Source organism: Bombina bombina, chromosome 2, assembly GCF_027579735.1.
Source record: "Bombina bombina isolate aBomBom1 chromosome 2, aBomBom1.pri, whole genome shotgun sequence".
Lineage (NCBI taxonomy): Eukaryota > Metazoa > Chordata > Amphibia > Anura > Bombinatoridae > Bombina > Bombina bombina.
The window spans coordinates 1,410,589,591-1,410,605,604 of record NC_069500.1 but is presented as its reverse complement, the minus strand read 5'-3'; the positions used below and the strand labels follow the sequence as shown (position 1 = coordinate 1,410,605,604).

The 16,014-nt window shown below is 38.7% G+C and overlaps 1 protein-coding gene across 2 annotated transcripts in view; it reads left to right on the top strand.

Moving 5' to 3' along the window:
* Window positions 1–16,014, top strand: part of EXOC6B (exocyst complex component 6B) — a 1,420,949-nt gene that overhangs the window by 761,490 nt on the left and 643,445 nt on the right. For both annotated transcript variants that reach the window (XM_053704356.1, XM_053704355.1), the window contains exon 9: window positions 2,385–2,468. In XM_053704356.1, coding sequence (XP_053560331.1) covers window positions 2,385–2,468 — 84 coding nt within the window. The remainder of the gene's footprint in view (window positions 1–2,384; window positions 2,469–16,014) is intronic.

Sequence of the window (16,014 nt, the reverse complement as noted above, 5' to 3'; positions counted from 1 at the left end):
ATCTAGGGAGCACTCCAGTTAGTGCAGCAGGAGCAGTCTGGGATTAGTCACAGTCACCCAGCAGACCGACCTCTAGGGCAGAGTGGTATGTTTCTGTGATGGAAATACAAGCAAACACAAAAGTGCCTATATGGCCTAGTACTGTTTGAACCAGAGGATGATGTCGTGTATATTTGAAAATATACTCACAATTTGTATAGCATCTTCATTGATGCTAATCAGGCAGGAAGGGGTCAATACAGTCACCCAACAGACTATGGCAGGTTCTCACAGCAGGCAGAGCAGCAGAGATCCCAGGGATCAGATTAGGTCCAAATGATACACAATAGCAAGTGTTTAAATAAAAAGTGGATACTTTACTTGATAAAACAAATAAAAACAAGCGACGCGTTTCTCAGCACACAGGCTGTTTCCTCAGGCTTATCTTGTCTCTTCTTCTTGGGCTTTTACAAATGAAGCTTCTGTGGATCGGTTTTGCAAAGATGCAACTTGGTCTTCTTTGCATACTTTTTCCAAATTTTATCAATTTGATTTTTTGCCCCGGAAGAGGTTCCTTTTGCAGGAAAAGTTCTTCAAGCGGTGGTACTTTCTGTTTAGGTCTGCCTGTCTTGTCCCTCCCTAGTCATCTGTGTACTCTAGCTTGAATATTGGTTCCCAACAGTAATTGATGACGTTGTGGACTCACCATATCTTAGGAAAGAAAACAAAATTTATGCTTACCTGATAAATTTCTTTTTTTCCGGGTATATGATGAGTCCACAACCCTGCCCTTTATTTTTAGACGGTTGTTTTTTTTTTTTTTTTTACTAAACTCAGGAACCTCTACACCTTTGTGTTACTCTTTTTTTCTCCATTACCTTCAGTCGAATGACTGGGGTTTGTGGGACGAGAAGTGATACTTAACAGTTGTGCTCTTTGCCTCCTCCTGCTGGCCAGGAGTTATATTCCCAACAGTAATTGATAATGTTGTGGACTCGCCATATCTAGAAAGAAAGAAATTTATCAGGTAAGCATAAATTTTGTTTTCTCTATTGCCAGCCAGACCTGAGGGAGTAGAAGTACAATTTCCAGAGGTGTTGTATGACGGAAATAACTGTATATTGCAATATTGCTACTTTCTTGGGGTTAGGGAGAGGATGGTCTTTATCCCCATGACAATCACTTGAAAATAAAATAGGTCTTGTGTTCTTCTGGCTGGGTGAGAGGGGAGCATCTGACTTCTGTTTAGGTCAATAGATTTTGTTCCTCTTTTGTTTATTATTTTGGCCCTTGATCGACTAATTAGACTGTACTCTCCAGGGAAGTTATCAGGAAATCTGTCTTCCTATTACTGTAGAGATATTGATCACTTACTGGAACTATTCATCCTGCTCATAACTTTAAGCCAGACCTCTCATTTCTCTGACCCCGACGCGTGCTATCACAATGTTTGATCTATACATCAGGCTTTTCTGACCCCCTGGAAATCATGTAATCAGATTAAAACAAAATGACATAGAATTTGATACAATTTGAGCACATGGTGTCTACTGTTTGAACCTTGATCATACTTTAACCATTGCATAGCATGATACAATGAGCAGGCACAGAATAATATCACTTAGCTGAAGCTTTCTCACAAAGCAATAACCAGCATCATTATCTTTTTTGTAGGATTCATTGGAATATGCCCTGGTCTTTCATACAACTAATGATGTGATCATTTTAATCTTATAGTTTTTTGTGTGTTGTGGTTACGATATATAATAAATCATACTGTGCCTTCATATTATACAGCACTATACACCAGGTACAATACATACATCATTGACAGCAAACAGGACTGAACTACAGGTATACATGGAGAATAAGGCCCAGTTCCTTTGTTAGTTAACAATGTATATGGTGATTTCTGTGATGGTGAAAAAAAAAATCAGATTTAGCTAGATACTGTATGTAAAGAGAACTGATATAGGGGTTCATTGTGACATTGGTAATTATTGTATATTAAATACAATTCCAGGCTGCCATTTATATTTTAGATAATGATTTGTGCTGCTTAAAACAGACATTTAACCGCAAATAAGACGCAATAAATCAATCTAATCTGTATTACCCTCAGGACCTTAGTCATATGTATTTCTCATGTTATTAGGTCCTTTTCTTTCTTTACTTGTTTTATACCATGTCACTACTGAGTTCATCCAATCATTACTGTCTTCTTCACTCAAAATGTTATCATAACTGCTCAGTTATCCGATATGTTTGTGCACTGCCATGAAATAGTTTGTTTCTCATGACATAGGGGACGATCTATTTGATGATTGATGGTGCCCGTTTGTAACTTTAATAACTTACCACCAGGTAGGTGAGTGAAGTGCACTGACCTTGTACTCTCTTTTCAGGGCTCACGAGAAGTCTTTGAAAATTATTACAGAAAGCAAAGAAGAAAGCAAGCAAGGCTGGTGCTGCAGCCACCGTCTAACATGGTGAGTCATCATAGCATTTCTATACATAGTTATATAGAGATTTCTTAGAGACAAAGGCACTGGTAGATTTTGTTTATAGGCTCCCTATTTATATGTATCCACTGTTTGTTATAGCAGATGTCCTCCTGCTCTGTTACTGAGTATTTGTAGCCAAAATGGCCAGTACTGGAGTAATAATGGTTTTTCAAAGGCTTCATTCTCTGTTTATGGATTTGTTTACACCAAAGGGCACCAATAGATGCTCACCAATAGATGCGCACCAATAAATTTCTAAGTATTGACCAGTTGATCACACTTTGTTATGTGATTTAACTGTTTATCTGTAGCAAGTAGGCACATGACCCCAGGTTTTAAACAAGTGTTTTTTTCCCTAATATTTAGTACATCTGGGACAGTCACTCATTTATTATAGCTTCTTATAAAATGTTTGGTACATATCCTCTAAAAATACAAATTTCTTTCATGTAATTAGCAAGAGTCCATGAGCTAGTGACGTATGGGATATACATTCCTACCAGGAGGGGCAAAGTTTCCCAAACCTCAAAATGCCTATAAATACACCCCTCACCACACCCACAAATCAGTTTTACAAACTTTGCCTCCTATGGAGGTGGTGAAGTAAGTTTGTGCTAGATTTTACGTTGATATGCGCTCCGCAGCAGGTTGGAGCCCGGTTTTCCTCTCAGCGTGCAGTGAATGTCAGAGGGATGTGAAGAGAGTATTGCCTGTTTGAATTCAATGATCTCCTTCTACGGGGTCTATTTCATAGGTTCTCTGTTATCGGTCGTAGAGATTCATCTCTTACCTCCCTTTTCAGATCGACAATATACTCTTATATATATACCATTACCTCTGCTGATTTTCGTTTCAGTACTGGTTTGGCTTTCTACAAACATGTAGATGAGTGTCCTGGGGTAAGTAAGTCTTATTTTCTGTGACACTCTAAAGCTATGGTTGGGCACTTTTTTAAAGTTCTAAATATATGTATTCAAACATTTATTTGCCTTGACTCAGAATGTTCAACATTCCTTTTTTTCAGACAGTCAGTTTCATATTTGGGATAATGCATTTGAATCAATCATTTTTCTTACCTTAAAAATTTAACTTTTTCCCTGTGGGCTGTTAGGCTCGCGGGGGCTGAAAATGCTTCATTTTATTGCGTCATTCTTGGCGCAGACTTTTTTGGCGCAAAAAATCTTTTCTGTTTCCGACGTCATACGTGTCGCCGGAAGTTGCGTCATTTTTTGACGTTCTTTTGCGCCAAAAATGTCGGCGTTCCGGATGTGGCGTCGCTTTTGTCTCCACATTATTTAAGTCTCATTTTTCATTGCTTCTGGTTGCTAGAAGCTTGTTCTTTGGCATTTTTTCCCATTCCTGAAACTGTCATTTAAGGAATTTGATCAATTTTGCTTTATATGTTGTTTTTTCTCTTACATATTGCAAGATGTCTCACGTTGCATCTGAGTCAGAAGATACTTCAGGAAAATCGCTGTCTGGTGCTGGAACTACCAAAGATAAGTGTATCTGCTGTAAACTTTTGGTAGCTGTTCCTCCAGCTGTTGTTTGTATTAAATGTCATGACAAACTTGTTAATGCAGATAATATTTCCTTTAGTAAAGTACCATTACCTGTTGCAGTTCCAACAACATCTAATGTTCAGAGTGTTCCTGATAACATAAGAGATTTTGTTTCTGAATCCATTAAGAAGGCTATGTCTATTATTCCTCCTTCTAGTAAACACAAAAAATCTTTTAAAACTTCTCGTTATTCAGATGAATTTTTAAATGAACATCATCATTCTGATTCTAATGATTCTTCTGGTTCAGAGGATTCTGTCTCAGAGGTTGATGCTGATAAATCTTCATATTTATTTAAAATGGAATTTATTCGTTCTTTACTTAAAGAAGTTTTAATTGCTTTAGAAATTGAGGATTCTGGTCCTCTTGATATTAAATCTAAACGTTTAGACAAGGTCTTTAAATCTCCTGTGGTTATTCCAGAAGTTTTTCCTGTTCCTGGTGCTATTTCTGAAGTAATTTCCAGAGAATGGAATAATTTGGGTAATTCATTTACTCCCTCTAAATGTTTTAAGCAATTATATCCTGTGCCGTCCGACAGATTAGAGTTTTGGGACAAAATCCCTAAAGTTGATGGGGCTATTTCTACCCTTGCTAAACGTACTACTATTCCTACGGCAGATGGTACTTCCTTTAAGGATCCTTTAGATAGGAAAATTGAATCCTTTCTAAGAAAAGCTTATCTGTGTTCAGGTAATCTTCTTAGACCTGCTATATCATTGGCTGATGTTGCTGCAGCTTCAACTTTTTGGTTGGAAACTTTAGCGCAACAAGTAACAGATCATGATTCTCATAATATTATTATTCTTCTTCAACATGCTAATAATTTTATCGGTGATGCCATTTTTGATATTATCAGAGTTGATGTCAGTTTTATGTCTCTAGCTATTTTAGCTAGAAGAGCTTTATGGCTTAAAACTTGCAATGCTGATATGTCTTCTAAATCGACTCTACTTTCCCTTTCTTTCCAGGGTAATAAATTATTTGGTTCTCAGTTGGATTCTATTATCTCAACTGTTACTGGTGGGAAAGGAACTTTTTTACCACAGGATAAAAAATCTAAAGGTAAAAACAGGGCTAATAATCGTTTTCGTTCCTTTCGTTTCAACAAAGAACAAAAGCCTGATCCTTCATCCTCAGGAGCAGTTTCAGTTTGGAAACCATCTCCAGTCTGAAATAAATCCAAGCCTTCTAGAAAAGCAAAGCCAGCTTCTAAGTCCACATGAAGGTGCGGCCCTCATTCCAGCTCAGCTGGTAGGGGGCAGATTACGTTTTTTCAAAGATTTTTATATCAATTCTGTTCACAATCTTTGGATTCAGAACATTGTTTCAGAAGGGTACAGAATTGGTTTCAAGATAAGACCTCCTGCAAAGAGATTTTTTCTTTCCCGTGTCCCAGTAAACCCAGTGAAAGCTCAAGCATTTCTGAAATGTGTTTCAGATCTAGAGTTGGCTGGAGTAATTATGCCAGTTCCAGTTTTGGAACAGGGGCTGGGGTTTTATTCGAATCTCTTCATTGTACCCAAGAAGGAGAATTCCTTCAGACCAGTTCTGGATCTAAAAATATTGAATCGTTATGTAAGGATACCAACATTCAAAATGGTAACTGTAAGGACTATCTTGCCTTTTGTTCAGCAAGGGCATTATATGTCTACAATAGATTTACAGGATGCATATCTGCATATTCCGATTCATCCAGCTCACTATCAGTTCCTGAGATTCTCTTTCCTGGACAAGCATTACCAGTTTGTGGCTCTGCCGTTTGGCCTAGCTACAGCTCCAAGAATTTTTACAAAGGTTCTCGGTGCCCTTCTGTCTGTAATCAGAGAACAGGGTATTGTGGTATTTCCTTATTTGGACGATATCTTGGTACTTGCTCAGTCTTCACATTTAGCAGAATCTCATACAAATCGACTTGTGTTGTTTCTTCAAGATCATGGTTGGAGGATCAATTCACTAAAAAGTTCATTGATTCCTCAGACAAGGGTAACCTTTTTAGGTTTCCAGATAGATTCAGTGTCCATGACTCTATCTTTGACAGACAAGAGACGTCTAAAATTGATTTCAGCTTGTCGAAACCTTCAGTCACAATCATTCCCTTCGGTAGCCTTATGCATGGAAATTCTAGGTCTTATGACTGCTGCATCGGACGCGATCCCCTTTGCTCGTTTTCACATGCGACCTCTTCAGCTCTGTATGCTGAACCAATGGTGCAGGGATTACACAAAGATATCTCAATTAATATCTTTAAAACCGATTGTACGACATTCTCTGACGTGGTGGACAGATCACCATCGTTTAATTCAGGGGGCTTCTTTTGTTCTTCCGACCTGGACTATAATCTCAACAGATGCAAGTCTTACAGGTTGGGGAGCTGTGTGGGGGTCTCTGACGGCACAAGGGGTTTGGGAATCTCAGGAGGTGAGATTACCGATCAATATTTTGGAACTCCGTGCAACTTTCAGAGCTCTTCAGTCTTGGCCTCTTCTGAAGAGGGAGTCGTTCATTTGTTTTCAGACAGACAATGTCACAACTGTGGCATACATCAATCATCAAGGAGGGACTCACAGTCCTCTGGCTATGAAAGAAGTATCTCGAATTCTGGTTTGGGCGGAATCCAGCTCCTGTCTAATCTCTGCGGTTCATATCCCAGGTATAGACAATTGGGAAGCGGATTATCTCAGTCGCCAAACGTTGTATCCGGGCGAATGGTCTCTTCACCCAGAGGTATTTCTTCAGATTGTTTGTTTAAATGTGGGAACTCCCAGAAATAGATCTGATGGCTTCTCATCTAAACAAGAAACTTCCCAGGTATCTGTCCAGATCCCGGGATCCTCAGGTGGAGGCAGTGGATGCATTATCACTTCCTTGGAAGTATCATCCTGCCTATATCTTTCCGCCTCTAGTTCTTCTTCCAAGAGTAATCTCCAAGATTCTGAAGGAATGCTTGTTTATTCTGCTGGTAGCTCCAGCATGGCCTCACAGGTTTTGGTATGCGGATCTTGTCCGGATGGCCTCTTGCCAGCCGTGGACTCTTCCGTTAAGACCAGACCTTCTGTCGCAAGGTCCTTTCTTCCATCAGGATCTCAAATCCTTAAATTTAAAGTTATGGAGATTGAACGCTTGATTCTTGGTCAAAGAGGTTTCTCTGACTCTGTGATTAATACTATGTTACAGGCTCGTAAATCTGTATCTAGAGAGATATGTTATAGAGTCTGGAAGACTTATATTTCTTGGTGTCTTTCTCATCATTTTTCCTGGCATTCTTCTAGAATTCCGAGAATTTTACAGTTTCTTCAGGATGGTTTAGATAAAGGTTTGTCCACAAGTTCCTTGAAAGGACAAATCTCTGCTCTTTCTGTTCTTTTTCACAGAAAGATTGCTAATCTTCCTGATATTCATTGTTTTGTACGAGCTTTGGTTCGTATAAAACCTGTCATTAAGTCTATTTCTCCTCCTTGGAGTTTGAATTTGGTTCTGGGGGCTCTTCAAGCTCCTCCTTTTGAACCCATGCATTCATTGGACATTAAATTAAATTACTTTCTTGGAAAGTTTTGTTCCTTTTGGCCATCTCTTCTGACAGAAGAGTCTCTGAATTATCTGCTCTTTCTTGTGAGTCTCCTTTTCTGATTTTTCATCAGGATAAGGCGGTGTTGCGAACTTCTTTTGAATTTTTACCTAAGGTTGTGAATTCCAACAACATTAGTAGAGAAATTGTGGTTCCTTCATTATGTCCTAATCCTAAGAATTCTAAGGAGAAATCGTTGCATTCTTTGGATGTTGTTAGAGCTTTGAAATATTATGTTGAAGCTACTAAGTCTTTCCGAAAGACTTTTTAGTCTATTTGTCATCTTTTCCGGTTCTAGAAAAGGTCAGAAAGCTTCTGCCATTTCTTTGGCATCTTGGTTGAAATCCTTAATTCACCGTGCTTATGTCGAGTCGGGTAAAACTCCGCCTCAAAGGATTACAGCTCATTCTACTAGGTCAGTTTCTACTTCCTGGGCGTTTAGGAATGAGGCTTCGGTTGATCAGATTTGCATACTTTTACTAAATTCTACCATTTTTATGTGTTTTCTTCTTCTGAAGCAGTTTTTGGTAGAAAAGTACTTCAGGCAGCGGTTTCAGTTTGAATCTTCTGCTTATGTTTTCATTAAACTTTATTTTGGGTGTGGATTATTTTCAGCAGGAATTGGCTGTCTTTATTTTATCCCTCCCTCTCTAGTGACTCTTGCGTGGAAAGATCCACATCTTGGGTAGTCATTATCCCATATGTCACTAGCTCATGGACTCTTGCTAATTACATGAAAGAAAACATAATTTATGTAAGAACTTACCTGATAAATTCATTTCTTTCATATTAGCTAGAGTCCATGAGGCCCACCCTTTTTGTGGTGGTTATGATTTTTTTGTATAAAGCACAACTATTCCAATTCCTTATTTTATATGCTTTCGCACTTTTTTTTATCACCCCACTTCTTGGCTATTCGTTAAACTGATTTGTGGGTGTGGTGAGGGGTGTATTTATAGGCATTTTGAGGTTTGGGAAACTTTTCCCCTCCTGGTAGGAATGTATATCCCATACGTCACTAGCTCATGGACTCTTGCTAATATGAAAGAAATGAATTTATCAGGTAAGTTCTTACATAAATTATGTTTTCTTCTATAAGGTACGACGATTCCACTCATTCATCATTTACTTGTGGGATATTATCCTCCTGCTAACAGGAAGTGGCAAAGAGCACCACAGCAGAGCTGTCTATATAGCTCCTCCCTTAACTCCGCCCCAGTCATTCTTTTTGCCTACTCAGAAGGGTAAAGTGAAAGAGGTGATAAAATGTTAGTTTTTATTTTCTTCAAGCAAGAGTTTTTTATTTTAAATGGTACCGGGGTGTACTATTTACTTTCGGGCAGCAGATGGATGAAGACTTCTGCCCGGAGGCTGATGATCTTAGCATTTGTCACCAAGATCCAGAGCAGTTCCCACAGAATGGCTGAGGGGTACAAGAAACTTCAGTGTGAGGAACGTTTTCATGCTATATAGCAGTGAGGTATGTTCAGTCATTTTTTCTGGAGAGACTGTGGTATTTCAGAAAGGTTGACAGTATCCCCATGAGGGTAAGGGTAAGCAGTAATCCTAAGAGATATAGAAGGGTATTACTATTACATAAGGGGCTTTTCGCGCTTCAGATGCGCAGTTGTATTTACAAAGCAAGCAGCAAGCTCCAACTTCGGAGGGCCCTTGTGGAAGTGTTAGGCCAAATCGAAGCTTTAACCCAATTTTTTCAATCCCTGAGGGCAGGTAGGCGCCACAGCAGGGCTGTGGCGAGGTTCAGGGGGTGTTTTTTTTCCGGATTTAGGCTTATTAACTATCCGGTTTCACATTAAAGGGTTAAGTGTTTCTTTCTTTCATGTAATTAGCAAGAGTCCATGAGCTAGTGACGTATGGGATATACATTCCTACCAGGAGGGGCAAAGTTTCCCAAACCTCAAAATGCCTATAAATACACCTCTCACCACACCCACAAATCAGTTTTACAAACTTTGCCTCCTGTGGAGGTGGTGAAGTACGTTTGTGCTAGATTCTTCGTTGATATGCGCTCCGCAGCAGGTTGGAGCCCGGGTTTCCTCTCAGCATGCAGTGAATGTCAGAGGGATGTGAAGAGAGTATTGCCTATTTGAATTCAATGATCTCCTTCTACGGTGTCTATTTCATAGGTTCTCTGTTATCGGTCGTAGAGATTCATCTCTTACCTCCCTTTTCAGATCGACGATATACTCTTATATATACCATTACCTCTACTGATTCTCGTTTCAGTACTGGTTTGGCTTTCTACTACATGTAGATGAGTGTCCTGGGGTAAGTAAGTCTTATTTTCTGTGACACTCTAAGCTATGATTGGGCACTTTTATATAAAGTTCTAAATATATGTGTTTAAACATTTATTTGCCTTGATTCAGGATGTTCAACGTTCCTTATTTCAGACAGTCAGTTTCATTTTTGGGATAATGCATATGAATAAATAATTTTTTTCTTACCTTAAAATTTGACTTTTTTCCTGTGGGCTGTTAGGCTCGCGGGGGCTGAAAATGCTTCATTTTATTGCGTCATTCTTGGCGCGGACTTTCTTGGAGCAAAATTTTTTTTTGTCATTTCCGGCGTAATACGTATCGCCGGAAGTTGCGTCATTTTTTTTTTACGTTTTTGCGCCAAAAATGTCAGTGTTACCGGATGTGGCGCCATTTTGGCGCCAAAAGCATTAAGGCGCCAAATGATGTGGGCGGCTTTTTTGGCGCTAAAAAATTTGAGCGTCATTGTTGTATATTTCCATTCTTACATTTTATGTACAAGAAATATTTAGAAGATTTATAAGAAATATTTTCTGATTCTTTTTTAAAGGCTTTGTCTGACTTTGTGCCTTCTAATAAAATTTTTAGGTCTTTTTCACTTCTCTGATGATGTTTTTCTCTTTCAGAAATTTTCTTCATCAGATATTGACACTAACAAATCTACTTTTTTATTATTTTTCTATTATTAAAGTACATTTGTTCTTTCTTGAAAAGGTGTTGATTATTTTGGATATTAAGGTAACTAGTTCTTTAAGACTAGCTGACACTATTTCTGCCTATTTATTTCTTCTGTGTTTTCAGAGGTTTTCTTTCCAATTCCCCATTCTAGGGAATGGAATAGGCTGAGAATTTTCTTTTATTCCTTTTTCAAAGGTTTTAAACTATATTCTTTGCCAGCAGTTAAATTCAATTTGGAGGGTTCTCCAATTTATTGGGGCTATCTCTACTTCTACTACTTATGCAATTGTTTCTATAGCAAAATAGTATTTTTTTTCCTTTAGATAGCTTATTTATGGAAAATTATTTAGTTTCAGGTACTTTTCTTGGTCCTGTGATTTATTTAGATATTGCAATTGCTTCATTTTTTGTGTTTACTTTAAGATCAAGTATCAGATTATGATTTATTTTAGCATTGTTAAAGGACAACATTTACTAGACTAGGTGCTGTTGCATTTGTCTTGTTGTTTTGCATTTATTGAGTATGCAAGTCCACTGTATTGACTGGTCCTTTAAACTGGACTATCATGCTAATAATTCCATTTGTGTCTTCATTTTATTGTATATTTTTGCAAATGAGGGTTAATCTATGTCTTTAGCTATTTTAGCTAGAAGAATTTTGTTCTAAGATAATCAATTATTTGTTTTTATAATTGAATTCAATTCTTAACTGTTACTCTGGGCTTCAAGATTGAGTTCTAAGACTAAAACTTTAAGCTTATACTAGTTTAATTGTTCTTATTAAGGAACAAATTCCTGAGTTCTTTCCCAAGTAACATGTTTGTAATTGGGGTTCGAAATCAGCTCCCTAATATTGCGATGTACGTGCCGTATTCCAGCTTGGCTGGTAAGGGGCAGGTTAAGACTTCTTTGAAAATTATTTGGTTCTATTTTGTCCAAATTTCTTTGATTTTATTCCAGTAAGGCTAACACTTTATTTAAGTGTGTTTCTGTCCTATATATTTTGGGTACTGTTGAAGCATGGCTGGGCACCCATGGGGTTCAAGCGCTGCTCAGACCTGGAATCTTCTGGGGTATTTCTTCCAGTTCCTTTTTTAGGAACCGGGTTTGGAGTTTTATTCAAACTATTTTGCCTTTTTATGGCCATTGATAGCATTATTTGTTTTCATTAGATACAATAAATGCATATTTTCATTTTTCTGTTTTCATTCAGATTATTTTCTGAGGATGCAGAATCTCATATGATTCACTTGCTCTTCAGGACATAGTTAGAGGATCTTTTTTTCGAAAGCTCTTGATTCCTCACACAAGGGTCACCTTTTTTAGGTTTCCAGAAAGTTTGTGTCACTGTCTTTGTCTCTATCAGACAAGGGATAATTCTATTGGGTTCCGTCTGTCGGTACCTTTAGTCTCTATTATTTCCTTCAGTTGCTATATATGCATAGAAGTTTTAGGTCTTATGGCCTCGGCATTGGATTCAATTCCCTTTGCTCATTTTCACTAGAAAGAACATTTCCAGTCTTTTATGAGTGTTGTTTCTTCTAGAATATGGTTGGAGGATCAATTTACCAATCAGTTCGTTGATTCCTCAGACAAGGGTAACCTTTTTTAGGTTTCCTGATAGATTCAGTGTCCTTGACTCTGTCTCTGACGGACAAGAGATGTCTGAAATTGGTTTCAGCTTGTCGAAACCTTCAGTCTCAATCTTTCCCTTCGGTAGCCTTATGCATGGAAATTCTAGGTCTTATGACTGCTGCATTGGACGCGGTTCCCTTTGCTCGTTTTCACATGCGACCTCTTCAGCTCTGTATGCTGAACCAGTGGTGCAGGGATTATACAAAGATATCTCAATATCTTTAAAACCGATTGTTCGACACTTTCTGACGTGGTGGACAGACCACCATCGTTTAATTCAGGGGGCTTCTTTTGTTCTTCCAACCTGGACTGAGATTTCAACAGATGCAAGTCTGACAGGTTGGGGAGCTGTTAGGGGGTCTCTGACAGCACAAGGGGTTTGGGAATCTCAGGAGGTGAGATTTCAATATTTTGGAACTCCGTGCAATTTTCAGAGCTCTTCAGTCATGGCCTCTTCTAAAGATAGAGTCGTTCATTTGTTTTCAGACGGACAATGTCACAACTGTGGCATATGTCAATCATCAAGGAGGGACTCACAGTCCTCTGGCTATGAAAGAAGTATCTCGAATTCTGGTTTGGGCGGAATCCAGCTCCTGTCTAATTTATGCGGTTCATATCCCAGGTATAGACAATTGGGAAGCAGATTATCTCAGTCACCAAACGTTACATCCGGGCGAATGGTCTCTTCACCCAGAGGTATTTCTTCAGATTGTTCAAATGTGGGGACTTCCAGAAATAGATCTGATGGCTTCTCATCTAAATAAGAAGCTTCCCAGGTATCTGTCCAGATCCAGGGATCCTCAGGCGGAGGCAGTGGATGCATTGTCACTTCCTTGGAAGTAACATCCTGCCTATATCTTTCCACCTCTAGTTCTTCTTCCAAGAGTAATTTCCAAGATTCTAGGGGGTGCTCGTCTGTTCTGCTGGTGGCTCCAGCATGGCCTCACAGGTTTTGGTATGCGGATCTTGTCCGGATGGCCACTTGCCAACCGTGGACTCTTCCGTTAAGACCAGACCTTCTATCACAAGGTCCTTTTTTCCATCAGGATCTCAAATCCTTAAATTTGAAGGTATAGAGATTGAACGCTTGATTCTTAGTCATAGAGGTTTCTCTGACTCTCTGATTAATACTATGTTACAGGCTCGTAAATCTGTATCTAGGAAGATATATTATCGAGTCTGGAAGGTTTACATTTCTTGGTGTTTTTCTCATCATTTTTCTTGGCATTCTTTTAGAATTCCTAGAATTTTACAGTTTCTTCAGGATGGTTTGGATAAAGGTTTGCAAATCTCTGCTCTTTCTGTTCTTTTTCACAGAAAGATTACTAGTCTTCCTGTTATTCATTGTTTTGTACAAGCTTTGGTTCGTATAAAACCTGTTAAGTCAATTTCTCCTTGGAGTTTGAATTTGGTTCTGGGGGCTCTTCAAGCTCCTCCGTTTGAACCTATGCATTCGCTGGACATTAAATTACTTTCTTGGAAAGTTTTGTTTCTTTTGGCCATCTCTTCTGCTAGAAGAGTTTCTGAATTATCTGCTCTTTCTTGTGAGTCTCCTTTTCTGATTTTTCATCAGGATAAGGCGGTGTTGCGAACTTCTTTTAAATTCTTACCTAAGGTTGTGAATTCTAACAACATTAGTAGAGAAATTGTGGTTCCTTCATTGTGTCCTAATTCTAAGAATTCTAAGGAAAGATCGTTACATTCTTTGGATGTAGTTAGAGCTTTGAAATATTATGTTGAAGCTACTAAGAATTTCTGAAAGACTTCTAGTCTATTTGTTATCTTTTCCGGTTCTAGGAAAGGTCAGAAGGCCTCTGCCATTTCTTTGGCATCTTGGTTGAAATCTTTAATTCATCATGCTTATGTCGAGTCGGGTCAAACTCCGCCTCTAAGGATTACAGCTCATTCTACTAGGTCAGTTTCTACTTCCTGGGCGTTTAGGAATGAAGCTTCGGTTGATCAGATTTGCAAAGCAGCAACTTGCTCTTCTTTGCATACTTCTACTAAATTCTATCATTTTTTATGTGTTTTCTTCTTCTGAAGCAGTTTTTGGTAGAAAAGTTCTTCAGGCAGCTGTTTCAGTTTGATTCTTCTGCTTATAATTTCAGTTTTTTTCATTATAAGATTTAAACTTTATTTTGGGTGTGGATTATTTTCAGCGGAATTGGCTGTCTTTATTTTATCCCTCCCTCTCTAGTGACTCTTGCGTGGAAGATCCACATCTTGGGTATTCATTATCCCATACGTCACTAGCTCATGGACTCTTGCTAATTACATGAAAGAAATCATAATTTATGTAAGAACTTACCTGAGGAATTCATTAGTCCATGAGGCCCACCCTTTTTTGTGGTGGTTATGATTTTTTTTGTATAAAGCACAATTATTCCAATTCCTTATTTTTTATGCTTTCGCACTTTTGTCTTATCACCCCACTTCTTAGCTATGCGTTAAACTGATTTGTGGGTGTGGTGAGGGGTGTATTTATAGGCATTTTGAGGTTTGGGAAACTTTGCCCCTCCTGGTAGGAATGTATATCCCATACGTCACTAGCTCATGGACTCTTGCTAATATGAAAGAAATGAATTTATCAGGTAAGTTCTTACATAAATTATGTTTTTTCTTGTGGGGCAAACTTAACTGCATAAATTGAATCTTATATCAACAATTTGAAACGATTGGTGTATTTTAAAGCAGTTTTGCAGAACGTGTATGCTTTTTTTCTCTTAAAGGCGCAGTACCGTTTTTTAAGATTATTTTTTTCACTAAATAAAGTGTTTTCAAGCTTGTTTGTGGTCATTACTAGCCTGTTCAACATGTCTGACATTGAGGAAAGCCAATGTTCAATGTGTTTAGAAGCCGTTGTGGAACCCCCACTTAAAATGTGTCCCTCATGCACTGAAAGGGCAATAAATTGCAAAGAACATATTTTAGCTAATAAAAGTATGTCGCAGGATGATTCTCAGTCAGAAGGGAATCAGGTTATGCCATCTAATTCTCCCCAAGTGTTCCAACCAATAACGCCCGCACAAGCGACGCCAAGTACTTCTAGTGCGTCTAATTCTTTCACCCTGCAAGATATGGCCGCAGTTATGAATACTACCCTCACAGAGGTTTTATCTAAGCTGTCGGGGTTGCAGGGGAAGCGCAGTAGGTCTGGTGTGAGAGTAAATATTGAGCCCTCTGACGCTTTATTGGCCATATCCGATGTACCCTCACAATGTTCTGAGTTGGGGATGAGGGATTTGCTGTCTGAGGTAGAGATTTCTGATTCATGAGAGATGTTCCCTCAGACAGACTCAGATATCACGGCTTTTAAATTTAAACTAGAACACCTCCGCTTGTTGCTCAGGGAGGTTTTAGCGACTCTGGATGATTGTGACCCTATTGTTGTTCCAGAGAAGTTGTGTAAAAGGGACAGATATCTAGAGGTTCCTGCCTACACTGATATTTTTCTGGTCCCTAAGAGGATTTCGGACATTGTCACTAGGAAGTGGGATAGACAAGGTATTCCGTTCTCTCCCCCTCCTACTTTTAAGAAAATGTTTCCCATATCAGACACCATGTGGGACTCGTGGCAGACGGTCCCTAAGGTGGAGGGAGCTATTTCTACCCTGGCTAAGCGTACAAATCTACCTATTGAGGACAGTTGTGCTTTCAAAGATCCTATGGATAAAAAATTAGAGGGTCTCCTGAAGAAAATATTTATTCATCAGGGTTTTCTTCTGCAACCTATAGCGTGCATTGTTCCTGTAACTACTGCAGCTGCTTTTTGGTTTGAGGCTCTGAAGGAGGCTCTTCAGGTTGAGACC